Source organism: Heterodontus francisci, chromosome 7 (genome assembly GCF_036365525.1).
Source record: "Heterodontus francisci isolate sHetFra1 chromosome 7, sHetFra1.hap1, whole genome shotgun sequence".
Classification (NCBI taxonomy): domain Eukaryota; kingdom Metazoa; phylum Chordata; class Chondrichthyes; order Heterodontiformes; family Heterodontidae; genus Heterodontus; species Heterodontus francisci.
The window spans coordinates 95,479,033-95,501,805 of NC_090377.1; the positions used below are offsets into that span (position 1 = coordinate 95,479,033).

The following is a 22,773-nucleotide window of genomic DNA, read 5'->3' on the forward strand; positions in this document are numbered from 1 at the left end:
ATTTTCTTGCTGATTATAAAGTTAAAGCCACGGTGGCCTTCACTGCCACAGGCCCTGGTGATGGTCTCCAATTATCGCTACAACAGGTGGCACAGGTGTGACTGTCTCCCCGAAACACATCCAATTTTTACCGCTCCTTTGTAAGGTTCAGATATGATGTTCTGTTCCTGAATGCCTGCATGATGTAATGCCTCCTGCACCCCTTGCTCCACTTGCCCTCTTCTTGCACCTCGTGCGTATCTTTGCTGCCTTTCCTCCTGATTTGGGATCCTTAACTTTAAAACACAGCAACATTTCCATGTTTAGTATTTCAGAACAAGCAAAGTTTGTGAAACAGTTCTTGTCTCCACAACCCCAATCTGCTAAAGTATTAAATAAAATCAGAGTTGACAAAACAGCTAGAAAAATGGACCAAAAGCAACTGCACAAACTGACTAACCCGGAATTAACTTGATAGAGGTGAGGAGCTCTTTAAATATTGCTTCTTAAAACTGCTTATCCACTGTTCCCACCACGATTTGCTGGACGGTAAAGGATATGCTTTTGCAGGTGCGCACAGACACCAATTGAGCAAAAAGGGCCCTGATTCAGGCACAGGGCCGCTATTAATATATTTAAATGATGCCTGCACTTGATGAGCCAAAAATAATGGCAAGTTCATGATGTATGTCGTTATTAATGCACAAATTGGCCAGCAAGTTCAAGGGATGAAAAGATACGCCATGAGTTGTGAACCTCCAGAACTTGCTGGTCAATTTATGCTGTTTGCTTCGCACAAATGGCATCTCACCCTTTGCTACCCTGTTACTTTAAGAACTTGCAAAATTTGCACATTCAACTCAAAGTAAACTTGCCACAGGAAGTTAGAGCTGGTACTTAATAGCGTAAGTACCCTTTTAGTGATGTGTTAATTGTCAATTCAATGCCAGTCAATTGCTCTGTCCCAGAAAAGGAACAATTGAAACTGTTCATTGTCATTCCTGCATGTAGTAAAATTGTCACTAGAAAGATTTAGAAAACATCAAATTTTAATTATTTATTATTTTTCTTTTTTCTCTCTCAATCCAATAGTTCCCTGACTTTATTTCTCTTTCTGTACTTGGTTTGACTCCAATTCACCCTCCTTCTTCATTGCTCCTCTGTTTCTTTCTCATTCCTTAAATCTGCATAGTTAAAGGAGACACATTATTGGCTCCATAAAGTTCCAGCTGCCCTGTTATCCTCATTGTGCTGTTATCAACTCACAGCTCCAGCAAGATACATCGTAATTTATATTTGAGCTGGAGGGTGCAGGAAATCTAACATGGCACACCATGGGATATGTCATTGCAGCAGGATTTGGCCTATCATATTTAAATGATGCCTGTGCTTATTGCAGGTGGCTGTCATGGACAACTATTGAGTGCCCGGACCGATAAAGTTTTCAACTTCATTTTGGACCCTGAAAATGTGCAAAATGTCACTTTTTGATGGCAGGTTGAAAGAGAAGAGAGAGTGCTACATGTTTTTGAACTTTTTTTTCTCACTCTTCCTACTCAGGTAGGTGTGGAAGTGAAGGATAGAAATTTGCTCTTGGGTTCCACTGATTTCATTCTTAAATCATATCCACAAATGTTTCAAAGCATGCATGGGAATCTAAAGTATTTGTTGGCATTACAGTCATATGTCACTAGTTAATAAATAAACTTTTGCCTCTGAACAGCGAATGAGTACTTTTGAAGCCTAGTCATTGCTGTAATATAGTCAAGATGAGAATGTGGTTACTATATATTCTGCCAGTGGGGGGAGCATATTGCTCAAAATAAGTTAAAAGCTCCTGCTGGGAAAACAGTATATGACAAAGACCAACTGGTTACTGTACATTCCTTTCTGTAAGTGGAAAACATGTTTTTAATCTTCAATAACCAGTTGGCCTTTCCAAACTCACCTTCCACTCAATAACTGCAACTTTCTGTTTTCTTTGAACAATGCACTCTATACTCATTGATGGAATGGATAGCAACCAGTTGGGTTTCAACAATGCATTCTTCTCTCCTTTTTGGGTGTTGAGTTTGCTTTTAAGAAGGCACAAGAACTCACTAGCACTTAGTTTTGAAAATATAGTCAACCCTTATTAATCAAGTGATGAGTAATCTGAAACAAAATTATGAATTCTCAACCTATTTGGACAAATCAGGCCTGACTGCATTATCAAATGCCAGTTATGGCAATTTTTGAAAATCCTCAAAGTACAAAATGCTCCATTTAATTCATACTTACGTTCGTTTCGTTTCAAGTAATGTTTGAAATGTCGAGATCAGTTCCAGGTAAGATGTAGGAGTCACATAGTTGTGACGCTGAAGCTCTGTATGGAATGTTTCAGACAATTCAATAGTTGAGGTATGAAAACTCTTGCACATATCAATGCAGCACAGACGTATTTTCTCTGACATTTCAATGTCCCCCAAAGAGCGCGTTGCCACAGCTTGCAAAGCATCTTCAGGCCAAGACTAAATGAAATGAAGTGGTAACAAATAAATAGCAAACCCAACTAAAAATTATGAAATATGTGCTGAGAAAAGAGAAAAAAAGACTTGCATTTACATAGTGTTTTTCACAACCACCAGACATCTCAAAGCATTTAACAGCCAATGAAGTACTTTGCAATGTAGTCATTGTTGTAATGTAGGAAAGGTGGCAGCCAATTTGCACACAACAAACTCCCACAAACAGCAATGTAACAATTACATGATAATCTGTTTTTTTGTGATGCTGATTGAGGGATAAATATTGTCCAGGGCACCAGAGATAACTCCCCTGTTCTTCTTTGAAATAGTGCCATGGGATCCACCTGAGAGGGTAAATGGGGCCTCAGTGTAACACCTCATCCCAAAGATGGCACTTCCAACAATGCAGCAGTCCTTCAGTACTGCACTGGAGTGTCAGCTTTGATTTTTTGCTCAGGTTCTGGAGTGGGACTTGAACCTAGAACCTTGTAACTCAGAGGGGAGAGTGCTACCTTTATGTTGGATTGGGCTTCTCTTGCACAGCAACTGATGCCACTAACCGAAAGCAAAGACTGTTCAACAGTGCAATATAAAAGGCTCATCAAAGATATAAGGTGAGTTGCTGGTTTGTCCTTTCAGCTGATGGTTAACTTTTGGGAGTTTTTAGACCTGTTTTTCTCACTTCCATAACTGATTTCTGACCTGAAAATAATTTCTTGCTGATGCTGCCCTGCTTTGGTCACTTCACTGCAGTCGTGATTGGTCTGGTAACATTACATTTGGGGCTGGAGGACAAAGGGAAGCCAAAAAAACAGGAGAGAGCATTAGCATCTGGGAAAAGAAGGCAGAGGAGAGCACTGCACAGGACTTTTCATTGAACTGATATGTTAACTTGGTTTCTCTCTCCAGAGATACCGCCTAACCTCCTGAGTAATTCCAGCATTTTCGGCTTTTACTCAGATTTCCCGTATCCACATTATTTCGGTTTTGTTGTAGCTACTCAGTTCTGCCCAAAGCATTCACCAATATTACTCATCGCGCCTGCCTTATTACTATGCTGGTTTTCCACGTCCAATGTAAAACATAAAAGAAAATTCATTTGGCATAACCTGTCCAAATACAAAATTGTTGCGAGTAAGTATGGTGTTCCATAAACTTTGAAAGAAGCTCTACCTCTATATTCAAACATGAACTTCCATCATTCTACAAAGGAAAATCGCCTTAGAATCCTGAATCATGATACCTTTTAACAGTTGCAGCACTGAAAATATCTCCGGTAAATGACAAAGCAATCCAAAGCCACACCAGGTTGGAAAGAAATTGGGGGGGGGGGGGGGGGGTAAAGACCTAGGAGAACTTTATAGCTGGAGGTTTTCCACAGAGTATTTAATAACCTCTATATGTGCTTCTCCTCATAACCCTCTGACCCATTCCTAACTGTAGTTGCAAAATTTCACTTGATAAATTAGGATTTTCCATTCATGCTGTCACAAAATTTTTTGCTACTATCGTTGCTAGGAGGAATTTCACCCCCTAGATATTTTAAAGGGGTTAACTTTCACAGCATTATCTAACTGCTCTGTTGGGGTGGGGAAATGTTCTAATTTTGTTTTTCTTGAGGTCTGTTAATTTTGTACTGCTATCCTTTAGTTCCATATTCACAGATTAAATAATTATTTGCATCTACAATATCTATTCTTCTCAGCATGTGAAAACATGCATTGTGACCTGTCTCAGTTTGACACTTTTCTCTGAACTCCCTCCACTGCTTCAATATCCCTTTTGTAAGCGCAAAGCTGAGTTCAGTATTCCAAATGTGTCCTCACCATCTTATCTCTAGAGTTAGAATAACTTGTTTCAAGTTGGTAGTTGAATGTCCTAATGCATCCTAGTGGATGATTAGCTTTGTTGTTGTCACTGGCTGGATACTTTCAGTGAACAGGCATTAGCCATTTTCATTTTCCATCTGCACAAATTGACTTCCTGACATCATGAATCTGGGTTCCCTGTTCTCAATCCACATATGCTTATCTACATTAAGGGTCATCTGCCATTCCTTAGCCTATCTATTTAATTGTCCCCAAACCTTTTGAATACAACTATCTGACCACATAGCTTGGAGTCACCAGAAAATAACATATTATCACAAACACTATAATAATTTATAATTTACAAGAAGAACCCTCTTGAATATTGTTTATGAACAAGAGACCCAGAAAAGATATATCAACTGCCATCATTAACAACGAGCTCAGTAGACTCAATGTGGACATTGCAGCACTTCAGGAGACACGCCTCCCTGCGAGCAGATCTCTAAGAGAGCAAGACTACACCTTCTTCTGGCAGGGTAGGGATCCTGAAGAACCAAGACAGCATGGAGTGGGCTTCGTCATCAGAAACTATTTGCTCAGCATGATAGAGCCACCTTCAAATGGCTCGGAACGCATACTGTCCATCCGTCTGCTCACCGCCTCTGGTCCAGTACACCTACTCAGCATCTATGCTCCAACACTCTGCTGCCCACCTGAAGCTAAAGACCAGTTCTACGAGAAACTCCATAATATCAGTAGCATTCCCAATACTGAACATTTGTTCCTGCTGGGGGACTTCAACGCCAGGGTTGGGGCCGACCATGACTCATGGCCCTCCTGCCTTGGATGCTATGGCATTGGAAGGATGAATGAGAATGAACAGAGACTGCTGGAGTTGCATACCTATCACAACCTCTGCATCACCAACTCGTTCTTTCATACTAAACCCTGTCACCAGGTTTCATGGAGGCACCCAAGATCACGTCGTTGGCACCAGCTGGACCTCATCGTCACAAGGCGAGCCTCTTTAAACAGCGTTCAAATCACACGCAGCTTCCACAATGTGGACTGCAACACCGACCACTCCCTTGTGTGCAGCAAAGTTAGACTCAAACCAAAGAAGCTGCATCATTCCAAGCAGAAGGGCCGCCCGGGCATCAACACTAACAGAATTTCTTATCCACAGCTGTCACATAAGTTTCTAATTCACTTGAAAAAGCCCTTCAAAACACTCCTACAGAGGATGCAGAGACCAAGTGGGCCCACATCAGAGATGCCATCTATGACTCAGCAATGACCACCTATGGCAAAAGTGAGAAGCAGAATGCAGACTGGTTTCAACCTCACTTTGAAGAGCTGGAGCCTGTCACAGCCGCTAAGCACATTGCACTGTTGAACTACAAGAAAGCCCCCAGCGAGTTAACATCCGTAGCACTTAAAGTGGCCAGAAGCGCGGCACAAAGAACAGCTGTGCAAATGACTACTGGCAACACCTATACAGTTGTATTCAGCCGGCCTCTGACACCTGAAACATCAGAGGAATGTATGATGGCATTAAGAGAGCTTTTGGGCCAACCATCAGGAAGATCGCCCCCCCTCAATTCTAAATCAGAGGCACGATCACTGACCAACGCAAGCAAATGGACCGCTGGGTGGAGCACTACCTAGAACTGTACTCCAGGGAAAATGTTGTCACTGAGACGGCCCTCAATGCAGCCCAGTCTCTGCCAGTCATGGATGAGCTGGACGAACAGCCAACAAAATCGGAACTCAGCAATGCCATTGATTCTCTCGCCAGTGGATAAGCCCCTGCGAAGGACGGCATTACCCCCGAAATAATCAAGAGTGCCAAGCCTGCTATGCTCTCAGCACTCCATGAACTGCTTTGCCTGTGCTGGGATGAGGGAGCAGTACCACAGGACATGCGCGATGCTAATATCATCACCCTCTATAAAAACAAAGGTGACTGCGGTGACTGCAACAACTACCGTGGAATCTCCCTGCTCAGCATAGTGGGGAAAGTCTTCGCTCGAGTCATTTTAAACAGGCTCCAGAAGCTGGCTGAGCGTATCTACCCTGAGGCACAGTGCGGCTTTCGAGCAGAGAGATCCACCATTGACAAGCTGTTCTCCCTTCGCCAGCTACAGGAAAAATGCTGCAAACAACAGATGCCCCTCTACGTTGCTTTCATAGATTTCACCAAAGCCTTTGGCCTCATCAGCAGACGTGGTCTGTTCAGACTACTAGCAAAGATCGGATGCGGCAGTGAGGCCTGGACAACGTATGTCAGCCAACAGCGACGTCTCAATTCATTCCATCTTCGCTGCCTCCGGAGAATCCTTGGCATCAGGTGGCAGGACCATATCCTCAACGCAGAAGTCCTTGAGGCGACCAACATCCCCAGCATATACACCCTACTGAGCCAGCGGCGCTTGAGGTGGCTTGGCCATGTGAGCCGCATGGAAGATGGCAGGATCCCCAAGGACACATTGTACAGCGAGCTCGCCACTGGTATCAGACCCACCGGCCGTCCACGTCTCCACTTTAAAGACGTCTGCAAACGCGACATGAAGTCCTGTGACATTGATCACAAGTCGTGGGAGTCAGTTGCCAGCGATCGCCAGAGCTGGCGGGCAGCCATAAAGGCGGGGCTAAAGTGTGGCGAGTCGAAGAGACTTCGCAGTTGGCAGGAAAAAAGACAGAAGCGCAAGGTTCAAGAAGCCAACTGTGTAACAGCCCCGACAAACAATTTTTTCTGCAGCACCTGTGGAAGAGTCTGTCACTCTAATATTGGCCTTTATAGCCACTCCAGGCGCTGCTCCACCTCAGGAAAGGCATATTAACCTTGAAGGGAGCACTGCATAGATTTACCAGAGTAATATCTGGACTCCAAAGGTTAAATTATGAGGAGAGATTACACAAACAAGGATTGTATTCCCTGGAATTTATAAGGTTTAAGGATGATTTGATTGAAGCTTAAGATATAAGGGGAACTGACAGGATAGATTGAGAGTAACTAACTCCATTGTTTGGGAATCTAGGACTGGGGCATGGCCTAAAAAATAGAGTTAGGCCTATCAGGAGTGAAGTTAGGAACACTTCTACATATAAAGGGTGAAAGAAATTTGGAACACTCTACTGCGAAAGGTAGTCAATGCTGGGTCAATTAAAGGATATGGGGCAAAGGCAGGTATATGGAATTAGGTCACAGTGGCTAGCACCGCAGCCTCACAGCTCCAGTGACCTGGGTTCGGTTCTGGGTACTGCCTGTGTGGAGTTTGCAAGTTCTCCCTGTGACCGCGTGGGTTTCCGCCGGGTGCTCTGGTTTCCTCCCACAGCCAAAGACTTGCAGGCTGATAAGTAAATTGGCCATTGTAAATTACCGCTAGTGTAGGTAGGTGGTAGGCAAATTGAGAGAAGGTGGGGAGGTGGTAGGGAATATGGGATTAATGTAGGATTAGTATAAATGGGTGGTTGATGGTCGGCACAGACTCGGTGGGCTGAAGGGCCTGTTTCAGTGCTGTATGACTCTATCAGCCACTGAATGGCAGAACAGTCTTGAGGGACTAAATGGCCTATTCCTGTTCCTATGTGATTCAAAAACTTTTCGCCCAGAGATGGTTAATCAAATATGATTAATTTTAATTCAAATAAACATGAGTGAGACACTTACCTGAAACCAGTTTATGGTACAGCAGTTGACGAGTGCTGGGAACTTCCTAAGCCTGTTGCGGAAAGCATCCCCAATTGGACTCATTGCCAAAACCACATGTAACTGATTACGACAGCGCTCAATAAACATGTTGAAAAGTGCCAATGGACTCCCATCAGTCTGTTTTGATCTATCTCTTTGACGGTCAATTAGACGCATACGTTCACAAACCTCCTGCTTCTCATCCACAGCAAAGAGATTTGGCACTTCTCCTGCATTCAATAAATTGTTGATGTCTTCTAGAAATGATTCTTGTTTAATCTGAGTGTCAGTAAATAAAAAAACACCTTGCATCTCACCTTCAGTAGTTTTTCGGAATATTTGTTTTAAATCTTCTCGCCATTCACTAGAACCATAACTCTTGGAAATTTCCACGTGAAAGAGAATGTAGTCAGCCATATGTGCTGCAAGCCGGGTTAGTGACTGACGACCACTGCCCCCAACTCCCACCAAAAGGGCATGGCTATGGGGCTGCTTTAAAATACGGGAAATTCGAGAGACATGCTCAATTGCAAATCTGAATACAACCAGATTCATAGGCTTTTTACTGAGGTTATTAAACTCCTCCAAATGACTTTCAACCACTTTTCGTAACATTCTGCTGTCAAAGATTTCTTTATAGCTCTTGTCTTCACCTTTCAGATCACTGAAATCACAGAACATAAGGCTGCGTAGTTCATCTTCCATCACTTTGCCATCACCATTAACATTGAGGTGTATGAAGATCTCATTAAAGTTCTCCTCCATCTGACTCTCCATCACTTCTCGGAGACAGTCAACAAGCCAAGCTCGATCTGTATCATCCACCAAACGATCATAATAGACACGTAAAACCTGCATTTCAGGCACAAATAAATTATAAATTAATTTTGAATGATTGTGAGAGCAATAAAAAGAAAAACAAAAGCTTGCATTTACGTGGCACCTTTTACAACCTCATGGCAACCCAAAGTACTTTACAAGCAACAAATTACTTTTGAAGTATAATCTCTGTTGCTTTTGCAGAAAAATGCTGCATTTTCTATTCCAGAAAGCCAGTTGGTGAAGGATTGAACTTTAGACACTTTTATATTTATTTACACAATTACACATTGCTAGCATACATCTCCTAATCCAAAACCGACAGTTTTAGTCTGTGCTCAAGCGAATGCCTAATGCCCACCACCTGCATACAATTAAACACAATTGATGTGGTCTAGCGAGCTACTCAGTTGTAGGCAGCTCACCACCACCTGCTCAAGGGCAATTAGGGTTGGGCAATAAATGCTGGCCTTGCCAGTGACACTCATATCCCAAGAATGAATTAAAAAAAAATACAATTAACACAACAGCCCATTGAGCATAGCTATTGGCGATTGGCAGGTATTGCGTGCAGGAGCCTGTAAAGTTACATGGGTGCTATCAATGATGTCCTGGACTTTGAGGAATCCTGCCATTTAAAAAGATAGCATTCTCGCTCATACTGTTGCTGGCTGTCCTGAGAAATGTGACAAAGGTTTATGCTCTAGCAAGAAAATCATCAGTCACCCGCTTTACACATCTATTACTTGCCTTTTAACTCATTTTCTGGTGCCCCTCGTGGCACACTGAAATGAGATGAAGCATAAATGTGCTGCTGCCTTGATAGTTATTGGTAGTAACGTACCTATATTGAATTTTGGTTTGTGATCAAGCACAGCAACGGTCAAATCCTCTCTGGTGAACTGCATTCTACAAAGCCTTCCTTTGACAATTCAGATAAGAGCTCCTCTGCCCATATATTCAGGTGCGACTCTGTTGCAGTCTCAACTGCCTGGCATCCCTTCATGTAGCCAATTGATGCAACTTGATGCAAGTGGTCAAGATAAGATCCCATCTTGCAAACACACTTGTTAATAACTGCACCACCACCAGTATCACAATCTCGTCACATTTCATCCACCATCTAACTATACATTAACATTCACACACCCCACACTATTGTATCCTTCAAAGGCAATAGCCATACCTCAGTCAGATCTCATAGGCATCACACACAAACACATCTACCAATGCACTCATTCACAATCACCACTCTTTCTCTTCCAGGACAAGATAGCACATAACAGGCACCAGCAGGACCTGACTAGGGAGGGGAAGTACAATTGCATGAGATCACTCCCCTTAAGGAGGCAGTGATCAGGAGAGGAATGGCAGCTGCCATAGCCACAGGTAGAGCAGGGAACATCTCGCCCAGAGGTATTTGGCCACTCCAACTTCCATACATATCCACAATTATTCCAGATCCCTAACCCTCACTTACAAGCTCCACATGGTCTCATCAACACATCCTCCATAGTAACCACACATTGCGCTTTAACCCTTCTAGCTTTTTCATTGCAGGCTCCCGGGAGCAAGATCCACTTCACTTACATCCCACGACTCTCCCCACTAAGCCCAGAGGAACTGGAAGAGGAGGAAGAGCCAGCTCACCCCACCACCCACACCCCCCAAACCCTGGATGAAGAGGAGGAGAGCGAGGAAGAAAGCATTGTGTCAATCGCTATCACTGTTGTGCAACCACCAGCTCAGAGACTGGCACCACATGTAACTTAGAGGGTAGGGTACAACATAGATCCTCACAGTGGTATGCTCTGAGCACTAGTGGCAGCAGTGATGTCAGGTAGGAGGGACACCACAGGTGCCACCTTGCCAGGGGCAAACATGCGTACGAGTTCTGCCGTAGATGAGCCAAATGAGGTCCTCACAGAGCCAAGGAGGAAGACTGATGGGTCTGACAGACCAAATGCTTGGTGCATAGACAACCTGCCTGAAAGCTTACAGGTTGTGACAAGGCGGATGGAGGAATCCACCTCCAGCTTTGAGCGTGGTTTGAACAAAGCCTGAAACCCATTCTCTCTAGCATGGAGAGGCTGGCCAACCAGCTTCAAAGTGCTGCAATAGAAGTTTAGGCAGCTGCCATAGTGTCTCAGCTACCCAGAGATCTGTCGTCCAGCAGAACACTGTGTTGGCTGAACAGATGCCTGTAGGTACTGGCATGGGAATCACAGAGCAGGAACCTAGTGGCCTCTCTCCAGATGGCAGAATTCCTGCTATCTACCCCGTCACTCCACCATTGCCCTTGCAGTTGCCTGTCAAGCAGGCAACCAAGACTGCTGAAGCCTATGCTAAGATGATGCAGTCTGAGGTGGGCCATCAAGGCTTACAGATTTTCAGTAGTCATACACCTTGTGTGCTGCTGCCACTTGGGTTACACTTTGTAGAAGTACCAGAGTAGGCAAGAGCACTTATAGATTGCCACTAAGGGTAAGCACCAGGATGAATAGTTTAATATTTATAAGTGCAGTTGGTTGTGTCATGTTTTTATTCTTTGTTCGTGCCCTAGCTAAACAGTGATTATGACAACTGTGTACTGCTTGATTCGGCAGTCTTTTTAGTTGTGTTCTTCATGGGGAAGGGATTGAAAGGATTGAGTGGAGATAGTGGACTTCTTGATGGAGGTAAGGCATGTGTCAACAGTGCACCAAAGTCTGATGGTGGAGGATGTCTCAAAAGTGGTCTTCAGTTAGATGGTGGCAAGCATCCCTCTTAGGTGTGGGATAGCTACCTGGAATTCTCTGATGCTGCCCTGATCACTATTCTTTCCCTGCTGCTCCTCCTTAACCTCATCCTTGTTGTCTTCCTCCTCTTCCTCCTTTGTGGCTCCTGAGCTTGACCATCTGCCACAATTGCCAGTAGTAATGGCTGGTGTCTCATGATCACCAAATTGTGAAGTATGCAACAAGTCACCACAAATTAGGAGCCTTGGCTGACCTCCTGCCCCTGCTCTTCCTCTCTCCTCTGGCTATTGGAGCTGCTCTTCCTGTCCTCATTCCCTTTTCCCATTGCCCCTTCAGACCAAGGGGGACCCCTAGCAAGATCACCAGGACCAACCACTCCCTTTCTCCTGCTGACTCCTATAAGGTACAGTAGCACAGCACTGAGTGTTGTTAGGTGAAGTCCTCAGAAAATTTTCAAAATAAATGTTGATAGAGCCTCCGTAAAGTCTTAGAGTGATACAGCACTGAAACAGGCCCTTCAGCCCACTGAGTATGTGCTGACCAACAACCACCCATTTATACTAATCCTACATTAATCCCATATTCCCTACCATATCCCCACCTTCCCTCAATTCTCCTACCACCTACCTACACTAGGGGCAATTTACAATGGCCAATTTACCCATCAACCTGCAAGTCTTTGGCTGTGGGAGGAAACTGGAGCACCCGGCGGAAACCCACGCAGTCACAGGGAGAACTTGCAAACTCTGCACAGGCAGTACCCAGAACTGAACCTGGGTCGCTGGAGCTGTGAGGCTGTGGTGCTAACCACTGCACCACCCCAAGTCTTGACAGTGTTCCAGAAAGCTTGCCGATGTGCATCAAAAGTCATCTTCAAATGCAGTTTAATTAGTTGCTCTCCAGCAAAAAATACACAGTGAAAGCTGAGCGTGACTTCAAGTAGTGTTCAAAATCCTCACCAATGACTTCCTCACAGTTCAGCTGGCCACCGTTGATAGGGGTCATTACTTACAATGCTAGCCAGCAAAATGGTGTGCAGCCCCTTTAACGAGAATAAAAAGCCACTTTAATTGGTCATCAGAACCCTAATCACCTTTGGTCGGTCGTTCCTAAAGAGCACTTCAAGTCCTTATCAAGTTGGTATCCAGTACTAAAGGCAGGTTAACCAGACATTTCAGCTAAAGACTCCATCTTGGCCACATTAGACACCCTTTAGGGCTTAAAGTATCCCAGGAAAATTACCCCCCTAGTTTTGACATAATAAGTAGTGTTGATGGGAGCAGAATGTTGCAAAGGGACATTGATTAAGTGAGTGGGCGCAAAATTGTGGCAGCTAGAGTTCAATGTGGAGAAATGTGAGACCATCCACTTTAGACCGAACAAAGATAGATCTGAGTATTTTCTAAATGGCGAAAAACAAGGAAATGTGGAGGAGCAGAGAAATTTAGGGGTTCACATTAGAAGTCAATAACAGCTAGTGGACAGATACAACAAATAATTAAAAACACTAATAGAATGTTCACCTTCATCTGAAATTGGCTGGAATACCAAGGGTGGAAGTTACGCTACAGTTGTATAAAGTTCTGGTTCAACCCGATTTAGAATGCTATGTTCAGTTCTGGGCATCGTGCCTCAGGAAGCATATATTGACCTTTGAAGAATTACAGCATAGATTCATCAGAATGATCCAGTGTTAAAAGGGTCAAATTATGAGGACAGGTTGCATCGACTTGTGTTCTTTTGAGTTAGAAGATTAAGGAGTAATCTAATTGAGGTGTTTAAGATGATTAAAGTATTCAATTAGGTACTTAGAGAGGAGCTATTTCTGCTGGTGGGGCTGTCCAGAACAAAAGAGCATAACCTTAAAATTAGACTAGGCCATTCAGGGATGATGTCAGGAAGCACTTGTTCACACAAAGGGTAGTGGAAATCTGGAACTCTCTCCCTCCACCACCACCAAAGTAGTGGTTGTGGTTAGGTAAGTTGAAAATTTCAAAACTGAAATAGATTTTTGTTAGCTTAGAGTATCAAGGATATGGAATCAATGCGAGTAATTGGAATTGAGTTACATAACAGCTATGATCTAGTTAAACAGGTGAAACAGGCACAAGAGGCTGAACTGTCTGCTCCTGTTTCTGCATTGAGGAAATAAAATTTGTTGATTAGTAAAATTATGTTATTTCTTTAGTGGAAGATTTTGTGATACTTAATATTTGTCACCATGTTTTCCTTCTGTACCAGTAACTTAACAACAAGCATCTGTAACGTTCACTGAAAATTAGATCAATAATAAACAGACCTAGCAGCATCTGTGGAAAGAGAAGCAGAGTTAACGTTTCGGGTCAGTGACCCGAAACGTTAACTCTGCTTCTCTTTCCACAGATGCTGCCAGACCTGCTGAGTGATTCCAGCATTTCTTGTTTTTATTTCAGATTTCCAGCATCCGCAGTATTTTGCTTTTATAAACAGACCTAGACCTACTAACGCACGTAAATAAAGATTTCACCTCATGAACCCAGAGGCGCTTGATCACAGCTGGAGCTGCTGATGACTCCGGACTAGAAAGACACACCCCCTGAATAACACGGGAAAAATCCCGCAGGTTAAACAAATAGTGAGACTTAGCCGGTGTTGGGAGCAGATTCTTCATTGCTTCTTTGTAAACAATCAAAGTGGCATTAATGATCTGTGGAGTCAGAGTTCCAAATTCTGGTGGGAAAGTGAATCTAAATGAAAACACAATAAATGCAATCAAAATTACAGTATTATTTTAGTTGGCGATAAATTGTTTATTAATTGTTCATAAAAAGACAAATGCACACTTTTTTAATAGCAAGAGTTCAGCAATCTCATTATAACTTCGTTGCAGGTATTTTCAACTATATAATTAGGCTATGAACAAATGGTACAACATATCTATGGGCAGAATTTTTGCCTTACTTGCAGCGGGTCAGGAACCCAAAAGTTTATGAATTGGGCTTTGCTGTGGCTTTTTAACTCAGCCACGGCATTAGCATCTCATTTCTGGGTTTCCTGACCAGGGCAGGTGGGCATAATGACGACCCGCACCTGAACATTGAAGGCTCTCTCGTTAGTGGAACCCTGGCAGGGGTCAGCATGGATGCATGCTGCAACTATCAGGACAGGATACATACAGCAACTTCAATCATGGAGTCTCAATGGGGAAAGGTCACCCAACCAACCCCCGCCCCACCCCACCCCACCCCACCCTCCCCTCCGCCACTGTGTTATCATGTCATGCTGCAGGATGTGAGGGCATATAAAGAAAAGCTGTTCCCAGCAGATGGGAGTAAGAGACCAGCATCAAAAATGAAGCAGACATGGCTGAAAGTAGCTGAGGATCCAGCAGCGGGAATGTGGTACCTCACAATTGGATACAGTACTGCAAGAGATTCAATGACCTCATCTGAACAAGAAAGATGAGTGACATCACACATTCAAGATTCAACCCCACACTATGACACCCCAGCATTCTCCTGCACAGCACTCCTGAGACTGAGAAACCTTGCAGCTCCACCCAATCCACTCTCTTTTGACATTCCATGTGAATAGCCAACACTGATACTCATCATCTTATTGTTATCTCACATCAATCCTACACAGTCAGCATCCACAAATGTTGTCCTTTCCATCCTCTCAAAACATTACATTTCTCACACTCATAACTCTCTGTTTCCCTTCTCTCTAGAGAAGAGCGTGCAGAACTCCAGGGAAAGGTAGACAACCTTTGGTAGCCCTCCAGTCATAGTCACCCTGACCACTGTGGAGGAACAGGCCATGGAGATCAGCAGAATGCATGGCCATTAAAATTGGAAAGATAGAGATCTCCCCGATACCTGGTGATAGAATTAGATATCACATAGCCATGGCACAGAACAATCACACATGTTGAATTGATATCATCACTCGCTGAAATATGTCCATTAGCACAATGATGACATTGAAACCTTTTCCCTCGTCAGTTCTAATTTGTCTCTTTCAGCTCCCACAGCTCTTTCAAGCATGACAGAGGAGATGTTGCTGCAAGAGGCAGAGGAATCTTCAAAGGGGGTTGCGCACTCTGAGAAAGCACAATCACACTATTCAAATGCATCCTCCACTAGCTCAGATACACTCACCTTCATGGAGTCTCCAGGACAGATAAGTAGGGTTATCACATCGGAAGTGCACATCACCTGTGAGCAGGAGAAGGTGTTGAAAACAAGGACAGCAATGGACAACTCTCCATTGGTGGGCACAGGACAAACCAAGCTCTGCTCAGCTGGACACAGATGCTGAGCCTCAGGGATTATCCACTCGGAGGACTATTCTAGAGCAGCAACAAGAAATGTGTGAGGTTCTGTCAACATTTCCAGAGGCGTAGCACATCATTGGAGAGAGACTGGAGGTCCCTAGCATGAGTACCATGTTATCTCAGGCCTTTGTGCTGACGTCCACCTCTATGGAAAGAGTGACCACCTACATGGAACATCAGACACGGCAGGTAACCGAGTGCATGCTGACCCTCACCAATGGCCTGCACACCAATTCTGCCACTTTAAACAGGATGGAGAAAAGCCTCGCCTTGTCCATTCAGCATCTCATTGAAATGCAGCAAAGTGCCCCCCAGCTCTTAGCTAGCAGGGAAGTGCCGGTTTTGCAATGAGAGGGAAGATGGAGAAAGGGCACAAGGAAGTGGGGACTCTGCTCAAGGCACTCCCATTTTTCACCCCTTGCTCTGCCGCCACAGCCACCCCCCCCCCCCTCCCCCCTCAGTTTGGGTCCCACACGCTGCCTCCTATCCCAATGGCCAAGTCTACCCCTGTAGAGGTGTAGCTGGGGCAGTCTTTGGCGGGGCCCTCATTGGTCCCAAAAGTCAGAGGACATCTGCCACAAGCATCTCAGCTGTCAGGGCAAGGGAATGAGCAGCCTGCCTTAAGCTCTGCTGAAGCCACAAAGGTAGAACCACATTGAAATAATATCAAAAAGAAGAGAAAGACTTTGTAGTTTCACAAGGGGAATCATTTAGATGTTTACAAATATGTCACTGTGTCAATCTTACTGTAAATGTTTATGAACCGTAAACTTTATTTCAAGTCTGCATTGTCCAGTCATCTCCATTGTTGCCTCTCACCTATCAAATGACCATCGGCTTTCAGAAGAATTATATGACTAGAGTAAAAGATGAGAAAAGGGTGTCAATGAGATGGAATGATTATTGACTTTGGGAATGTTTTCAGTTGGGCGGGAGGAGCAGTGGACTCAGCAGTGGAGTGCCATATTCCTGCACAGCCTCAGGTTAGCTAAATCGTGCCTGTGCATGTCCTTGGTGGGCATCTCTGGCAGCTAGGTGAGCGACTGCAGGGACCCTGGCCACACCATGCTCCTCCTCCTCTGCCTCCTCCGAGGATTCAGATTGGTCATCACATTCCTTCTCCTGCAGCTCCGGTCCTCTCTGGAATGTGCACGGCACAGCATACCACTACCATTCTGGACATACTTGCTGGTACATACTGAAGGGTGGCCCCAGATCTGTCCAAGCACCTGAATCACATCTTCAGTAACCCCATGGCTTCCTCAATGACTGCTCTTGTGCTCATGTGGCTCAGTTATACCTTTCCTGTTCTTCAGTTGTAGGGTTTCTTGCAAGTCTCATCAACCACGTCCTCATAGGGTAGCCCTGGTCTCCAAGGAATGATCACTGACTCTGTTTGGAGGTGCAAAGATCTGTGGGTGACGTGCCTGGTGCAGAATAAAGGCATCATGGCAGCATCCGGGATATCTTGCATAGGCATGCCTGATAATCTTCCAGCAGTTACAACCCAGCTGAACATTGTAAGAGTGGAATCACTTTCAGTTGATGAATACTTCTGTATGATCAGAGGGCGCCTTGATATTCTGCACACCTGCGGCAATGATTTCCTATACCTGTGGGAATCCAGCCATTGCAAGAAATCCGAAAGTCCTCTCATTCTGACAGTGAACGTAAGTGGCGACCCTAGCAAATATAGCACCGGTCACCTGGGAGATGCACTTATGGGCAGCAAGTTGTGAAATCTTGAAATGTCATCAGCAGATCCCTGGAAGGAGCCAGAGACGAAGAAATTCAGGGCTGTGGTGCCCTTGACGGCCACCGGCAATGCGTGCCCATCTGACCCACTTAGAAGGTGGTCCTGTTCCAGGAGGCTGCAGATGTCAGCAACGACCTGCTGTGAATGTTTGAGCCTCCTGAGACACCGTTGCTCAGTTTTGGCTGGAAAGCTGATCCTCTGCTGGGATACCCTGTCCTTCGAGCTGGAGGGTGTTCATCCTTTCTGTCCTGTGGAGCAGCATGTGGCTGAAGGGAAGGCAGCTGCTGTTGTTGCTGGTGCTCCTCTTGTTCCTCATCAAAGGTCCAAAGTAGAGCTGCATAAGCTGCTCCCATGCTGCAGTGAAGGTTGACAGCAGGGAACTATAGATCAAAGTCAAAAAAAGTCCAAGATATCAGAAATGACTTCCAAAATGTTGAAAACCACCTTTAAAGCAGTGAAGGCACACTCTCAGAACAAGTCCTTTGAGCAAAAGCCTTTCACTTTAACAAGGAAGCAGCTGTTCTGGTTCAGGACTTAAAGGCTTTCCAGCCTGTCAATTTCCACTCTGCTCTCATCCTATTGACCCTGGCAAATTTCAGACAGCTCAAGCTACCAGTGTGTTCAAGGCAGTTCAAGGCAGAATGCAGGATTAAATCTGCTTTCAATTGCCTTTTTACATATTTAATTCTCAGACCTGCCACCCCATGGAGGATTTCCACGCACCTTCAAACGTGCACCGGTTAAACGTGGAAGTGAATGAAATCTTGTCGGGTTTCCAACACTCCAACATTTTTTGATGAGTTAACATCTTCACATGCATGGACATCCACCCACCAACACTCCCACCCCTCACCTCCTCTTGCAGGTTAAAATTCTGCCTTACAGCCATACTTAGATATGCATATTTAAGAAAAAACAAAAAGAACTTGCTACATGAAAACTCAAAATCAGCAATCAGTGGAGTAGTAAATTATTTCCCTGCTTCTCTACAATTGATTACTACAGGTTAAGGGAATGTCAAGCTTTGCTGTTGTTACAGTTGAGTGCCATGTGCAAAGTTAATGTTACTTTGATTAATGTAATTTATCAAAAATTTCTTAATATAGTGCACTAAATATATGATTCAAATTTATACATTCAATATCTTAATGGGCGACTGTAAAATAGAATTGAAACAGAAAATTCTGCTACTGTAGAATCTGTTGCAGAACATAGCTTTTCCTACAGCATTTTGCATGTTGCAACACAAATATCTTTTGGATGATCATATACACATGAAATATCACAATTCCTAATCTTAATACAACATCTGCTACAATTTTATAAATCTTCCCTAAATGTCGTTAGCTAAGACTACCAAAATGCTCACTTCGACCATAATTCAATAATATTTACTTCCATTCTTAACTACCATCAAATATTAAATAAGTCCTTTGCAATTCCCCTAATTACTCAATGTTCAAAAATAGATTCACAGGCTACTTTATAGATAAAGTAACTTCCAAGTCATAGTGTTACTTGCTCCAAACTTCACTTTCAGAGCAATGAGTAAATAACAGGACAGTGGGACTAACTGGATAATTCTTTCAAAGTGATGACACAGGCACAATAGGCCAAATGAGGCATCTACTGTGCTACATTATACTACACATACTAGCTGGTTTCCACGCTTCTAAAACATGTTTGCCGCACAGATTTTAGTATAAAATCGGTACAATAAATTAAACAGAAAATAATTCATAACCAGTGTAAATGTGAAATGTTGTTATATTAGGTGAGAGTGTCCAGAGAAGGACAGCCTATTCTCGATGCAGCGGAGACCTAAAAGGCAAAAGACCTGCGAACTGAACTTATATACCATTACTCCACATTGCTGTCATCCCTGGTAAAAGTACTTCAGAGTTTTAAAGATGTAAGTTAAATATCTCTATATAGATTTTAAAGCTGACTCACATAACATTACCAGGAGGAACTAAGACACTGCCTGAGCTCACAAGTGTCTTAGTTAAATTTAAAGATGAACATAATGAATTTCCTCAGCAAATACAAAAGTTCTAAAATGGTTTTGTCAACTTTATTTGTTAGGAATATTTGGCGGAAGCCAATTCTGCCCAACTTTCACATTTAAACAGGTTTCCCCAGGAAGTTATTCGTTGTAAGCAGTTTGTTTGCTATTCTACCCAAAGACGTCTGCACTTTCTTCTGACTGTTTCTCACAGGGTTGGACCATTGAGATTTTCAGACCCAGGAGAACATACTCTCATCCTCTACCCAAAATCAGAACTTCACAGAAACAGATATGGAATTCCCTATGGACACTTGTTCTTGTGCATCTTCTCAGTGCCAGCTGAGCATTAGGCTCGGAGAAGGTGACTGGCTGCTCATGCTGTACAGTAAGGCACTGAGCAGCCTTCATCTCATGGCATCTGGCTCCTCATATGGAGTTGCTGCCGGCTGCATCTCTTGAGGGTTCACCTGAGCTGCCTGGTCTCACTTCCCACATTCTAAGGGCATGCAGCAATGAGTGGGGTGCATGGAAATTTTGCATATGCTGCTGTCCTGAGGGACAGTAGTATCATGCAGCTGTAACTCCTGGGTAGCTGGGCCCTCATTATCCTCTTCACTCTCATTATCATCTTCCTTTTCCTGTGATGCCTGTTGCTGTGGACAATCGGCAGGAAAGGAGGGTAAGAGGCCAAAAATGGGTGAGCATCATCCTCTTGGGATTAAGGAGACAGGGAAGGAAGTGGGAGGTTGCATCTGTGTGGTGATTCAAAAGGATGCCAGAGTGACGAGGCAGGAGCTCAGTAACCTGGTGTTGACAAGTTGCCACCATGTCCTATGGCAAAGAACTGAGTGCCTCTCCACAAGCTGCAAGTCCTTGTCCTAAAGGGACTGAGGCAGTTACAGTTGGGGAAGCCCCTTCCAGTGTCCTGCATGTCTTGGGCATTGTACACGACCTGCAAGACAATAGAATGAGTAAGGATGAGCCTAGCACCCATTGGCATTGGAGAGATGAAGTAATAAATGTGAAGATATGAGGATGTTAAAGTGGAGAAAAGGGTTTTAGAGTTGTATGTGACAGTAATTGTTGAGGGGAGCTGTGTAACCATAGTGTAAGATGCCAAATTGGAGCCCTCCCCTTAATCAAAACTCATTGTGAAGGATTAGTTTTGGAACAGTTTTAAGAAGGTGAAGCATGTATTGGTGTCCAGAATGAGCAAGGAAGGAAAAGGGATAGGAGTACAGTGTTTTACATTGTCTACTCTGTTGAGCATGTGGAATTTCTTGCGACAGTGTCCTGGGGGGATGGGTGAGTTGGCAGTCAATTGCGGTGCCACCTTCCAAGTGGCACAAGTGATAATTATGGGAGACTTGGTGATGCCCACACTTAGGAGACTTTGCATTATGCTTTCAATACCCTCCAAGATGGCTTGCAAGTCTGAATTAGGGAAGAGTGCATTCATTTTCTCGGGCTTGGAGCCATGGCCTGCTGACCTCTAGGCACAGATGGCACTTGTTTTCTTATTTGTTCATGGGATGTGGGCATCGCTGGCTAGGCCAGCATTTATTGCCCATCACTAATTGCCCTGGAGAAGATGGTGGTGAGCTGTCTTCTTGAATTGCTGGAGTCTTTGGGGTGTAGGTACACCAACTGTGCTGTTAGGAAGGAAGTTCCAGGATTTTGACTCAGCGACAGTGATATAGGCGATATAGTTCCAAGTCAGGATGGTGTGTGGTTTGGATGGGAACGTGCAGGTGGTGATCATAGAGTCATAGAGTTATACAGCACAGAAACAGGCCCTTCGGCCCATCGCGTCTGTGCCGACCATCCAGCACCCAACTATTCTAATCCCATATGCCTGCACTTGGCCCATAGCCTTGTATGCTATGGTGGTGTCCCCATGTATCTGCTGCCCTTGTCCTTCTAGATGGTAGAGGTTGCGGGTTTGGAAGGTGCTGTTGAAGTTGGTGAGTTGGTGAGTTGCTACAGTGCATCTTGTAGATGGTACACACTGCTGCCACTGTGCTTCAATGATGGAGGGAGTGAATGTTTGTGGATGAGGTGCCAATCAAGCGGGCTGCTTTGTCCTGGATGGTGTCGAGTGTCTTGAGTATTGTTGGAGCTGTATCCATCCAGGCAAGTATTCCATCACACTCCTGACGTGTGCCTTGTAGAAGGTGGAAAGACATTGGGGAGACAGGAGATGAGTTATTCGCCACAGAATTCCCAGCCTCTGACCTGCTCTTGTAGGAACAGCATTTATGTGGCTTGTCCAGTTCAGATCCTGGTCAATGGTGACACCCAGGATGTTGATAGTGGGGGATTCAGCGATGGTAATGCCATTGAACATCAAGGGGAGATGGTTAGATTCTGTCTTGTTTGAAATGGTCATTGCCCGGCTCTTGTGTGGCGTGAATGTTACTGCCACTTATCAGCCCAAGCCTGGATGTTGTCCAGGTCTTGTTGCATATGGACATGGGCTGTTTCAGTATCTGAGGAGTCCCGAGTGTGGCAGAATGATTCTCCCATCTGCCCTCAGATACAAAATCTTGGGGACAGACATATTTAAATACTCAGGACTGGTGGACCATCCTTGTAAGGGTGCATCAGAGGAGCCAGTCCCAACAGTGGCCAGGAAAATTGCAGCTGTACGATACTAAGGATGGAGCTGAGGCCCAGGAAGGGCTGAAGGGGAAGATTTTTTAAATTTTAAAAATGCTCTTAAGTAAGCACATTGTCAGTTTAAAGGTAATTTATCTACTCTGACTTCTGCAGTACAGTTGGCAACATTTCCATTGTATCTAATGGGGAATTAAATTGATGAATTCCACACAAGGTCCTCCAAATAAATCCCCTTTATAAGGGGTGAAGGTGAAAGACGTCCCTGCATTTCTTCTCCTAACTGAAAATTAAGGTAGAAACTAAATGGGAAAGAAACCAGAGCACAAACAGGCTGCACCCAAAAACTGTGATTCCCCCAGCAGGCAATGCATGCACTCTCTTCCCTCCTTAGTACTATGAATTGCATATTCATAATTCTATCCAAGTGTAGTAAAAATATTAGTGAAATAATTTGAGAGAAATGAAAGAGCCAAGCACTGTTCCTGCTTTACATGTTTGTCCTCAAATATGTTACTGAAGTGTGCAGA

General features: G+C 44.2%; 1 protein-coding gene across 1 annotated transcript in view; it reads right to left on the reverse strand.

Annotated features, from left to right (window-relative positions):
- dnah7 (dynein, axonemal, heavy chain 7) overlaps window positions 1–22,773 on the reverse strand; it is a 461,512-nt gene that overhangs the window by 186,538 nt on the left and 252,201 nt on the right. The window contains exons 39-41 of the mRNA XM_068035667.1: window positions 14,055–14,274; window positions 7,971–8,843; window positions 2,260–2,489 (exon numbers count right to left, since the gene is read on the reverse strand). Of these exons, the coding sequence (XP_067891768.1) occupies window positions 2,260–2,489; window positions 7,971–8,843; window positions 14,055–14,274 (1,323 nt within the window). The remainder of the gene's footprint in view (window positions 1–2,259; window positions 2,490–7,970; window positions 8,844–14,054; window positions 14,275–22,773) is intronic.